The sequence below is a fragment of the Oncorhynchus mykiss genome, chromosome 18 (genome assembly GCF_057628025.1).
Source record: "Oncorhynchus mykiss isolate SJ-2025 chromosome 18, ASM5762802v1, whole genome shotgun sequence".
Lineage (NCBI taxonomy): Eukaryota > Metazoa > Chordata > Actinopteri > Salmoniformes > Salmonidae > Oncorhynchus > Oncorhynchus mykiss.
The window spans coordinates 25,795,001-25,807,984 of record NC_143039.1 but is presented as its reverse complement, the minus strand read 5'-3'; the positions used below and the strand labels follow the sequence as shown (position 1 = coordinate 25,807,984).

Sequence of the window (12,984 nt, the reverse complement as noted above, 5' to 3'; positions counted from 1 at the left end):
AGTACATACACACACTAGACTAGAGAGAGAGAGAGAGAGAGAGAGAGAGAGAGAGAGGTGGGGGGTCAGTACATACACACACTAGACTAGAGAGAGAGAGAGAGAGAGAGAGAGAGAGGTGGGGGGTCAGTACATACACACACTAGACTAGAGAGAGAGAGAGAGAGAGAGAGAGAGAGAGAGAGAGAGAGAGAGGTGGGGGGTCAGTACATACACACACTAGACTAGAGAGAGAGAGAGAGAGAGAGAGAGAGAGAGGTGGGGGGTCAGTACATACACACACTAGACTAGAGAGAGAGAGAGAGAGAGAGAGAGAGAGAGGTGGGGGGTCAGTACATACACACACTAGACTAGAGAGAGAGAGAGAGAGAGAGAGAGAGAGAGGTGGGGGGTCAGTACATACACACACTAGACTAGAGAGAGAGAGAGGTGGGGGGGTCAGTACATACACACACTAGACTAGAGAGAGAGGTGGGGGGTCAGTACATACACACACTAGACTAGAGAGAGGTGGGGGGGCCAGTACATACACACACTAGACTAGAGAGAGAGAGGTGGGGGGTCAGTACATACACACACTAGACTAGAGAGAGAGAGAGAGGTGGGGGGGTCAGTACATACACACACTAGACTAGAGAGAGAGAGAGGTGGGGGGTCAGTACATACACACACTAGACTAGAGAGAGAGAGAGGTGGGGGGGCCAGTACATACACACACTAGACTAGAGAGAGAGAGAGAGGTGGGGGGGTCAGTACATACACACACTAGACTAGAGAGAGAGAGAGGTGGGGGGGTCAGTACATACACACACTAGACTAGAGAGAGAGAGAGAGGTGGGGGGGCCAGTACATACACACACTAGACTAGAGAGAGAGAGAGAGGTGGGGGGTCAGTACATACACACACTAGACTAGAGAGAGAGAGGTGGGGGGGTCAGTACATACACACACTATACTAGAGAGAGAGAGAGGTGGGGGGTCAGTACATACACACACTATACTAGAGAGAGAGAGAGGTGGGGGGGTCAGTACATACACACACTAGACTAGAGAGAGAGAGAGAGGTGGGGGGGTCAGTACATACACACACTAGACTAGAGAGAGAGAGAGGTGGGGGGGTCAGTACATACACACACTAGACTAGAGAGAGAGAGAGAGGTGGGGGGGCCAGTACATACACACACTAGACTAGAGAGAGAGAGAGAGGTGGGGGGTCAGTACATACACACACTAGACTAGAGAGAGAGAGGTGGGGGGGTCAGTACATACACACACTAGACTAGAGAGAGAGGTGGGGGGTCAGTACATACACACACTAGACTAGAGAGAGAGAGGTGGGGGGGTCAGTACATACACACACTAGACTAGAGAGAGAGAGAGAGGTGGGGGGGTCAGTACATACACACACTAGACACGCACACACGCACACTAGACACGCACATACACACTAGACACACGCACACACACACACACGCACACTAGACACGCACACGCACACACACACTAGACACGCACACACACACTAGACACGCACACACACACTAGACACGCACACACACACTAGACACACGCACACACACACTAGACACACACACACACACTAGACACGCACACACACACTAGACACGCGCACACACTAGACACGCACACACTAGACACGCACATACACACTAGACACGCGCACACACTAGACACGCGCACACACTAGACACGCGCACACACACTAGACACGCACATACACACTAGACACGCGCACACACTAGACACGCGCACACACTAGACACGCGCACACACACTAGACACGCGCACACACTAGACACGCGCACACACTAGACACGCGCACACACACACACACACTAGACACGCACACACACACTAGACACGCGCACACACTAGACACGCACACACTAGACACGCGCACACACACTAGACACGTGCACACACTAGACACGCGCACACACTAGACACGCGCACACACACTAGACACGCGCACACACTAGACACGCGCACACACACACACACACTAGACACGCACATACACACTAGACACGCACACTAGACACGCGCACACACTAGACACGCACACACACACACACACACACTAGACACGCACACACACACACACTAGACACGCACATACACACTAGACACACGCGCACACACACTAGACACGCGCACACACTAGACACGCGCACACACTAGACACGCGCACACACTAGACACGCGCACACACACTAGACACGCGCACACACTAGACACGCACACACACACACACACACTAGACACGCACACACACTAGACACTAGACACGCACACACACTAGACACTAGACACGCACACACACACTAGACACGCACACACACTAGACACGCACACACACACTAGACACGCACACACACACACACTAGACACGCACACACACATACACACTAGACACGCACACACACACTAGACACGCACACTAGACACGCACACACACTAGACACGCACACACACTAGACACGCACACACACACACACACTAGAGACGCGCACACACACACACACACACACACTAGACACGTACACACACACTAGACACGCACACACACACTAGACACGCACACACACACTAGAGACGCACACACACACTAGAGACGCACACACACACTAGACACGCACACACACTAGACACGCACACACACACACTAGAGACGCGCACACACACACTAGACACGTACACACACACACTAGACACGTACACACACACTAGACACACACTAGAGACGCACACACACACTAGAGACGCGCACACACACACTAGACACGTACACACACACACTAGACACGCACACACACACTAGACACGCACACACACACTAGACACGCACACACACACTAGACACGCACAAACACACTAGACACGCACACACACACACTAGACACACACTACACACTAGACACACACTACACACTAGAAACACACTAGACACGCACACACACTAGACACACACTAGACACGCACACTAGACACACACTAGACACACACACTAGACACGCACACTAGACACGCACACTAGACACGCACACACACTAGACACGCACACACACTAGACACGCACACACACACTAGACACGCACACACACACTAGACACGCACACACACACTAGACACGCACACTAGACACGCACACACACACACACACACACACTAGACACGCACACACACTAGACACACACACTAGACACGCACACACACACTAGACACGCACACACACACTAGACACGCACACACACACTAGACACGCACACACACACACTAGACACGCACATACACACACTAGACACGCACACACACACACACACACACACACACACGCACACACACACACACACTAGACACGCACACACACACTAGAAACGCACACACTAGACACGCACGCACACACTAGACACGTACACACACACTAGACACGTACACACACACTAGACACGTACACACACACACACACTAGACACGTACACACACACACACACACTAGACACGTACACACACACACACACACTAGACACGTACACACTAGACACTAGACACGTACACACACACTAGACACGTACACACACACTAGACACGTACACACATACGCACACACTAGAGACGTACACTAGACACGTACACTAGACACGCACACACACACTAGACGCACACACAGACACGCACACACATACGCACACACTATGGACGTACACTAGACACGTACACACACACTAGACATGCACACACTAGACACGTACACACACACTAGACACGTACACAGTTTGTCTGACTGTCTGGTTGCGGGCCTTCATGTAGTTCATGGCTGTTCTATCCTTCCTGCTGTCCTCCATCTTCTGTTGGCCTAGCCAAGACATCTGCATCTGGGGACTGCAGAGGAGAGGGTTACACACACACACACACACACGCACACACACACACACACACACCACACACACACTTACTTGTGTACATAGTCGTTCTCTGAGCCAGGTTCAGAGTCGTGGTCAGGTAGGTGTGTGTCCGCCGCCTGCCGTGGGTTTTCTCTGAGGACGGTGGAGGTGAGCTGAGGGGTGGTTAGCGCCCCCGGTGTCTGGAGGTTGTCATTACCACGAAGCCAGGAGGCCTCCACACTACTCTCCTCTAGTGGGCCGACAGAGAGAGAGAGACGGAGAAAAACTCACATTTTAGCAACACCTGTAGGTACTTGTATTTATACAGGGAGTGTACAAAACATTAGGAACACCTGCTCTTTCTGTGACAGACTGACCTGGTGACAGTTATGTCACTTGTTAAATCCACTTCAATCAGTGTAGATGAAGGGGAGGACACAGGTTAAAGAAGGATTTGAGACATGGATTGTGTGTGCGCCATTCAGAGGGTGAATGGGTAAAACAAAGATTTAGGTGCCTTTGAACAGGGCACGGCGGTAGGTGCCTTTGAACAGGGCACGGCGGTAGGTGACTTTGAACAGGGCACGGTAGTAGGTAACTTTGAACAGGGCACGGTAGTAGGTAACTTTGAACAGGGCACGGTGGTAGGTGACTTTGAACAGGGCACGGCGGTAGGTGACTTTGAACAGGGCACGGCAGTAGGTAACTTTGAACAGGGCACGGTAGTAGGTAACTTTGAACAGGGCACGGCGGTAGGTGACTGAACAGGGCACGGCGGTAGGTGACTTTGAACAGGGCACTGTAGTAGGTGACTTTGAACAGGGCACGGCAGTAGGTGACTTTGAACAGGGCACGGCAGTAGGTGACTTTGAACAGGGCACGGCAGTAGGTGACTGAACAGGGCACGGTGGTAGGTAACTTTGAACAGGGCACGGCGGTAGGTGACTTTGAACAGGGCACGGCGGTAGGTGACTTTGAACAGGGCACGGCAGTAGGTGACTTTGAACAGGGCACGGCGGTAGGTAACTTTGAACAGGGCACGGCGGTAGGTGACTTTGAACAGGGCACGGCGGTAGGTGACTTTGAACAGGGCACGGCGGTAGGTAACTTTGAACAGGGCACGGCGGTAGGTGACTTTGAACAGGGCACGGCGGTAGGTGACTTTGAACAGGGCACGGCGGTAGGTGACTTTGAACAGGGCACGGCGGTAGGTGACTTTGAACAGGGCACGGCGGTAGGTGACTTTGAACAGGGCACGTTAGTAGGTGACTGAACAGGGCATGGTAGTAGGTGACTTTGAACAGGGCACGGCAGTAGGTGACTGAACAGGGCACGGTAGTAGGTGACTTTGAACAGGGCACGGCAGTAGGTGACTTTGAACAGGGCACGGTGTAGGTGACTGAACAGGGCACTGTAGTAGGTGACTTTGAACAGGGCACGGTAGTAGGTGACTGAACAGGGCACGGCAGTAGGTGACTGAACAGGGCACGGCGGTAGGTGACTGAACAGGGCACGGCGGTAGGTGACTGAACAGGGCACGGCGGTAGGTGACTGAACAGGGCACGGTAGTAGGTGACTGAACAGGGCACGTAGTAGGTGACTGAACAGGGCACGTAGTAGGTGACTGAACAGGGCACGTAGTAGGTGACTGAACAGGGCACGTAGTAGGTGACTGAACAGGGCACGTAGTAGGTGACTGAACAGGGCACGTAGTAGGTGACTGAACAGGGCACGGTAGTAGGTGACTTTGAACAGGGCACGGCAGTAGGTGACTGAACAGGGCACGGTAGTAGGTGACTGAACAGGGCACGGTAGTAGGTGACTTTGAACAGGGCACGGTAGTAGGTGACTGAACAGGGCACGGTAGTAGGTAACTTTGAACAGGGCACGGCAGTAGGTAACTTTGAACAGGGCACGGCAGTAGATAACTTTGAACAGGCACGGTAGTAGGTGACTGAACAGGGCACGGTAGTAGGTGACTGAACAGGGTACGGTAGTAGGTGACTTTGAACAGGGCACGGTAGTAGGTAACTTTGAACAGGGCACGGTAGTAGGTGACTTTGAACAGGCCACGGTAGTAGGTGACTTTGAACAGGGCACGGTAGTAGGTGACTTTGAACAGGGCACGGTAGTAGGTGACTTTGAACAGGGCACGGTAGTAGGTGACTTTGAACAGGGCACGGTAGTAGGTGACTTTGAACAGGGCACGGTAGTAGGTGACTTTGAACAGGGCACGGCAGTAGGTGACTGAACAGGGTACGGTAGTAGGTGACTTTGAACAGGGCACGGTAGTAGGTAACTTTGAACAGGGCACGGTAGTAGGTGACTTTGAACAGGCCACGGTAGTAGGTGACTTTGAACAGGGCACGGTAGTAGGTGACTTTGAACAGGGCACGGTAGTAGGTGACTTTGAACAGGGCACGGTAGTAGGTGACTTTGAACAGGGCACGGTAGTAGGTGACTTTGAACAGGGCACGGCAGTAGGTAACTTTGAACAGGGCACGGCAGTAGGTAACTTTGAACAGGGCACGATGTAGGTGACTGAACAGGGCACGGCAGTAGGTGACTGAACAGGGCACGGCAGTAGGTGACTGAACAGGGCACGGCAGTAGGTGACTGAACAGGGCACGGCAGTAGGTGACTGAACAGGGCACGGCAGTAGGTGACTGAACAGGGCACGGCAGTAGGTGACTGAACAGGGCACGGCAGTAGGTGACTGAACAGGGCACGGCAGTAGGTGACTGAACAGGGCACGGCAGTAGGTGACTGAACAGGGCACGGCAGTAGGTGACTGAACAGGGCACGGCAGTAGGTGACTTTGAACAGGGCACGGTAGTAGGTGACTGAACAGGGCACGTAGTAGGTGACTGAACAGGGCACGTAGTAGGTGACTGAACAGGGCACGTAGTAGGTGACTGAACAGGGCACGTAGTAGGTGACTGAACAGGGCACGGTAGTAGGTGACTTTGAACAGGGCACGTTAGTAGGTGACTTTGAACAGGGCACGGTAGTAGGTGACTGAACAGGGCACGGTAGTAGGTGACTGAACAGGGCACGGTAGTAGGTGACTGAACAGGGCACGGTAGTAGGTGACTGAACAGGGCACGGTAGTAGGTGACTGAACAGGGCACGGTAGTAGGTGACTGAACAGGGCACGGTAGTAGGTGACTGAACAGGGCACGGTAGTAGGTGACTGAACAGGGCACGGTAGTAGGTGACTGAACAGGGCACGGTAGTAGGTGACTGAACAGGGCACGGTAGTAGGTGACTGAACAGGGCACGGTAGTAGGTGACTTTGAACAGGGCACGGTAGTAGGTGACTTTGAACAGGGCACGGTAGTAGGTGACTTTGAACAGGGCACGGTAGTAGGTGACTTTGAACAGGGCACGGTAGTAGGTGACTTTGAACAGGGCACGGCAGTAGGTGACTTTGAACAGGGCACGGCAGTAGGTGACTTTGAACAGGGCACGGCAGTAGGTGACTTTGAACAGGGTACGGTAGTAGGTAACTTTGAACAGGGCACGGTAGTAGGTGACTTTGAACAGGGCACGGTAGTAGGTAACTTTGAACAGGGCACGGCAGTAGGTGACTGAACAGGGCACGGCAGTAGGTGACTGAACAGGGCACAGCAGTAGGTGACTGAACAGGGCACGGCAGTAGGTGACTGAACAGGGCACGGTAGTAGGTAACTTTGAACAGGGCACGGTAGTAGGTAACTTTGAACAGGGCACGGTAGTAGGTGACTGAACAGGGTACGGTAGTAGGTGACTTTGAACAGGGCACGGCAGTAGGTAACTTTGAACAGGGCACGGCAGTAGGTAACTTTGAACAGGGCACGGCAGTAGGTAACTTTGAACAGGGCACGGTAGTAGGTGACTGAACAGGGTACGGTAGTAGGTGACTTTGAACAGGGCACGGCAGTAGGTGACTTTGAACAGGGCACGGCAGTAGGTAACTTTGAACAGGGCACGGTAGTAGGTGACTGAACAGGGCACGGCAGTAGGTGACTGAACAGGGCACGGCAGTAGGTGACTGAACAGGGCACGGTAGTAGGTAACAGGCGCACCGGTTTCAGTGTATCAAGAACTGCAGCACTGCTGTTTTTTACACTGTGGGAAGCATTGGAGTCAACATGGGCCAGCATCCCTGTGGAACGCTTTCCACACCTTGTAGTCCATGCCCTGATGAATTGAGGCTGTTCAATATTAGGAAGGTGTTCCTACTGTTTTGTACCCTCAGTGTATGTCTGTTTGTGTGAGAGATAGACCCACCCTCGATGCGTTTACTCTTGTGTATTGGCGTCCGTCCCTTCTTGCTGCGGATGGAGCTGGTCTTGCTGCTGGCGCCTGACGTTACCGACATCCGGTCCCCATCCTCTCCTCCTGTTAGCAGACTGTTCCGGTAGGAAATTAAGGGCAGCCACACGTCCTCACGACGCTCCGACATCGACTCCGACATAAACTTCTCCAGATACGAGTGACTGGGAGGAGGAGAGAGACGGGTTACACACACAGTCTGCTTATTGTGCCATAATAATTTGACACACACACACACAGGGCAGGTACTTACACAGTCTTCTTGTCCTGTCGCAGCAGTTTGGAGGAGAACTCTGAGAGGACCTCTAGGAAGGCCAGGTTAGGAGGAGGGAACTCTGCACCATGGGGGTTCTGGTACTTAAAGGCAAACTCTATACCATCCCTGTGGAGGGGGGAGACAGGAAGAGAGACGAGGGGGGAGAGAGGAAGAGTGGGGAGAGAGGAAGAGTGGGACGAGGGGGGAGACAGGAAGAGTGGGACGAGGGGGGAGAGAGGAAGAGAGACGAGGGGGGAGAGAGGAAGAGTGAGGAGAGAGGAAGAGTGGGACGAGGGGGGAGAGAGGAAGAGTGGGGAGAGAGGAAGAGTGGGACGAGGGGGGAGAGAGGAAGAGTGGGGAGAGAGGAAGAGTGGGACGAGGGGGGAGAGAGGAAGAGTGGGACGAGGGGGGAGAGAGGAAGAGTGGGACGAGAGGAAGAGTGGGACGAGAGGAAGAGTGGGACGAGGGGGGAGAGAGGAAGAGTGGGACGAGAGGAAGAGTGGGACGAGAGGAAGAGTGGGACGAGAGGAAGAGTGGGACGAGAGGAAGAGTGGGACGAGGGGGGAGAGAGGGACGAGGGGGGAGAGAGGGACGAGGGGGAGAGAGGGACGAGGGGGGAGAGAGGGACGAGGGGGGAGAGAGGGACGAGGGGGAAGAGTGGGAAGAGTGGGACGAGGGGGAAGAGTGGGACGAGGGGGAAGAGTGGGACGAGGGGGAAGAGTGGGACGAGGGGGAAGAGTGGGACGAGGGGGAAGAGTGGGACGAGGGGGAAGAGAGGAAGAGTGGGACGAGGGGGGAGAGAGGAAGAGTGGGACGAGGGGGGAGAGAGGAAGAGTGGGACGAGGGGGGAGAGAGGAAGAGTGGGACGAGGGGGGAGAGAGGAAGAGTGGGACGAGGGGGGAGAGAGGAAGAGTGGGACGAGGGGGGAGAGAGGAAGAGTGGAACGACGGGGGAGAGAGGTGAGAGGAAGAGTGGGACGAGGGGGGAGAGAGGTGAGAGGAAGAGTGGGACGAGGGGGGAGAGAGGAAGAGTGGGACGGGGGGGAGAGAGGAAGAGTGGGACGAGGGGGGAGAGAGGAAGAGTGGGACGAGGGGGGAGAGAGGAAGAGTGGGACGAGGGGGGAGAGAGGAAGAGTGGGACGAGGGGGGAGAGAGGAAGAGTGGAACGACGGGGGAGAGAGGTGAGAGGAAGAGTGGGACGAGGGGGGAGAGAGGTGAGAGGAAGAGTGGGACGAGGGGGGAGAGAGGAAGAGTGGGACGGGGGGGAGAGAGGAAGAGTGGGACGAGGGGGGAGAGAGGAAGAGTGGGACGAGGGGGGAGAGAGGAAGAGTGGGACGAGGGGGAGAGAGGTGAGAGGAAGAGTGGGACGAGGGGGGAGAGAGGAAGAGTGGGACGGGGGGGAGAGAGGAAGAGTGGGACGAGGGGGGAGAGAGGAAGAGTGGGACGAGGGGGGAGAGAGGTGAGAGGAAGAGTGGGACGAGGGGGGAGAGAGGAAGAGTGGGACGGGGGGAGAGAGGAAGAGTGGGGAGAGAGGAAGAGTGGGACGAGGGGGGAGAGAGGAAGAGTGGGACGAGGGGGGAGAGAGGAAGAGTGGGACGAGAGGAAGAGTGGGACGAGAGGAAGAGTGGGACGAGGGGGGAGAGAGGAAGAGTGGGACGAGAGGAAGAGTGGGACGAGAGGAAGAGTGGGACGAGAGGAAGAGTGGGACGAGAGGAAGAGTGGGACGAGGGGGGAGAGAGGGACGAGGGGGGAGAGAGGGACGAGGGGGAGAGAGGGACGAGGGGGGAGAGAGGGACGAGGGGGGAGAGAGGGACGAGGGGGAAGAGTGGGAAGAGTGGGACGAGGGGGAAGAGTGGGACGAGGGGGAAGAGTGGGACGAGGGGGAAGAGTGGGACGAGGGGGAAGAGTGGGACGAGGGGGAAGAGTGGGACGAGGGGGAAGAGAGGAAGAGTGGGACGAGGGGGGAGAGAGGAAGAGTGGGACGAGGGGGGAGAGAGGAAGAGTGGGACGAGGGGGGAGAGAGGAAGAGTGGGACGAGGGGGGAGAGAGGAAGAGTGGGACGAGGGGGGAGAGAGGAAGAGTGGGACGAGGGGGGAGAGAGGAAGAGTGGAACGACGGGGGAGAGAGGTGAGAGGAAGAGTGGGACGAGGGGGGAGAGAGGTGAGAGGAAGAGTGGGACGAGGGGGGAGAGAGGAAGAGTGGGACGGGGGGGAGAGAGGAAGAGTGGGACGAGGGGGGAGAGAGGAAGAGTGGGACGAGGGGGGAGAGAGGAAGAGTGGGACGAGGGGGGAGAGAGGAAGAGTGGGACGAGGGGGGAGAGAGGAAGAGTGGAACGACGGGGGAGAGAGGTGAGAGGAAGAGTGGGACGAGGGGGGAGAGAGGTGAGAGGAAGAGTGGGACGAGGGGGGAGAGAGGAAGAGTGGGACGGGGGGGAGAGAGGAAGAGTGGGACGAGGGGGGAGAGAGGAAGAGTGGGACGAGGGGGGAGAGAGGAAGAGTGGGACGAGGGGGAGAGAGGTGAGAGGAAGAGTGGGACGAGGGGGGAGAGAGGAAGAGTGGGACGGGGGGGAGAGAGGAAGAGTGGGACGAGGGGGGAGAGAGGAAGAGTGGGACGAGGGGGGAGAGAGGTGAGAGGAAGAGTGGGACGAGGGGGGAGAGAGGAAGAGTGGGACGGGGGGGAGAGAGGAAGAGTGGGACGAGGGGGGAGAGAGGAAGAGTGGGACGAGGGGGGAGAGAGGAAGAGACAATGAGCCCGGAGGAGCAATTGTAACAAGGCACTCAGATGACGAAACTGGGCAATTCTTGGAGGTTAAAGAATAAAACCAGAGAAAACAATGAGTTCATCAGCTTTCTAACAATCTGTGTGTGTGTGTTGGGTCAGTGTGTGTGTCTGTGTGTGTGTGTGTGTGTGTTGGGTCTTACTTGTGCAGCGTAGCGACAGCCTCTCTGGTTTTGATCTGGTCCAGGCCGAAGGTGAGGGCGAAGCGCCGGGCCAACTCCTTGATGCCGCTGACGTGAGACGATGTTCTGTCCAGAGTAGGACCCTGGTCCTGGAGAAGCTCGTTGAACAGCTACAACACACACAGTGAACAGTGAGTGTGTGTGTCAGTGTGTCTGGTGCGGGTGTGTCAGTGGTGAGGGTGTGTCCATGTGTGTGTGTGTGTGTGTGTGTATGTGGAGAGCGGGTGTGTGTGTGTGTAGCGGGTGTCAGTGGGTGTGTGTGTGTGTGTGGTGCGGGTGTGTGTGTAGCGGGTGTCAGTGTGTGTGTGTGTAGCGGGTGTCAGTGTGTGTGTGTGGTGCGGGTGTGTGTGTAGCGGGTGTCAGTGTGTGTGTGTAGCGGGTGTCAGTGTGTGTGTGTGTAGCGGGTGTCAGTGTGTGTGTTTGTGTGTAGTGGGTGTCAGTGTGTGTGTGTGTGTGTGTGTGTGTGTGTGTGTGTAGCAGGTGTCAGTGTGTGTATGTGTGTGTGTGTGTGGGGAGCGGGTGTGTGGAGAGAGATGGGTGTGGTGCGGGTGTGTGTGGAGCAGGTGTCAGTGTGTGTGTGTGTGTGTGTGTGTGTGTGGAGCGGGTGTCAGTGTGTGTGTGTGTGTGGAGCGGGTGTCAGTGTGTGTGTGTGTGAAGCGGGTGTCAGTGTGTGTGTGTGTGGAGCGGGTGTCAGTGTGTGTGTGTGTGTGGAGCGGGTGTGTCAGTACCTGTTGCAGACTGAGGATGAGGGTTTTGGCACAGAGGATCTTATCACTCTGTCTGGTCTTACTGAGAGTCTCCTTGATGATATCACCATAGTCATTATAATACTGGAAACAGAGAGAGAGAGAGCGAGACACAGAGAGAGCGAGACACACAGAGAGAGCGAGACACACAGAGAGAGCGAGACACACAGAGAGCGAGACACACAGAGAGCGAGACACAGAGAGAGCGAGACACAGAGAGAGAGACAGAGAGACCAGTCAGATCTTTGGTTGAGGATACAGGAGGCTAGCATGCTGATGTGTGACTATCAGACATGAAATGAAAGCATACAGGGATCAGGGACAGAAACAACTATTGTCATGTTTCATTGAAGGGTCAGATGACACCAGGTCAGCACCTTCATGTAGTGTTTGAAGATGTCTGCAGCAGCAGGCATGTCCACGATGTCATAGATGATGAGTTTGCTGAAGGCTGCGAGCAGGTTTCTCCTCTTGTGAAGGGCTTCTATCTTATTGGCTTCATCCTCCTCGTCGCCTTCTGGAGACAGAACATACATACTTAGTGGTCTGTGTGTGTGTGTGTGTGTGTGCGTAGAATGTGTGTGTGTGTAATAATAATATTATAGGTGGGTGCTTACAATTACGTTTGCATTGGAAATGTGTTTTTCTGCATATCCCAACTCTCCTGAGACATCCTCAGAGAGTGGGGTAACGGCCAGGAATCAGCCATTATTGAAAGCAACCCTGGAGCAATGAGGGTTCAGTGCCTTGCTCAAGAGCACATTGGTTGATTTTTCACCTAGTCTGCTCGGGATCTGAATC

General features: G+C 55.0%; 1 protein-coding gene across 1 annotated transcript in view; it reads right to left on the bottom strand.

Annotated features, from left to right (window-relative positions):
* Positions 1-12,984, bottom strand: part of LOC110517300 (cohesin subunit SA-1) — a 47,408-nt gene that overhangs the window by 5,310 nt on the left and 29,114 nt on the right. The window contains exons 17-23 of the mRNA XM_090207952.1: positions 12,561-12,700; positions 12,166-12,267; positions 11,399-11,547; positions 8,476-8,604; positions 8,178-8,386; positions 3,978-4,155; positions 3,793-3,903 (exon numbers count right to left, since the gene is read on the bottom strand). Coding sequence (XP_090064078.1) covers positions 3,793-3,903; positions 3,978-4,155; positions 8,178-8,386; positions 8,476-8,604; positions 11,399-11,547; positions 12,166-12,267; positions 12,561-12,700 — 1,018 coding nt within the window. The remainder of the gene's footprint in view (positions 1-3,792; positions 3,904-3,977; positions 4,156-8,177; positions 8,387-8,475; positions 8,605-11,398; positions 11,548-12,165; positions 12,268-12,560; positions 12,701-12,984) is intronic.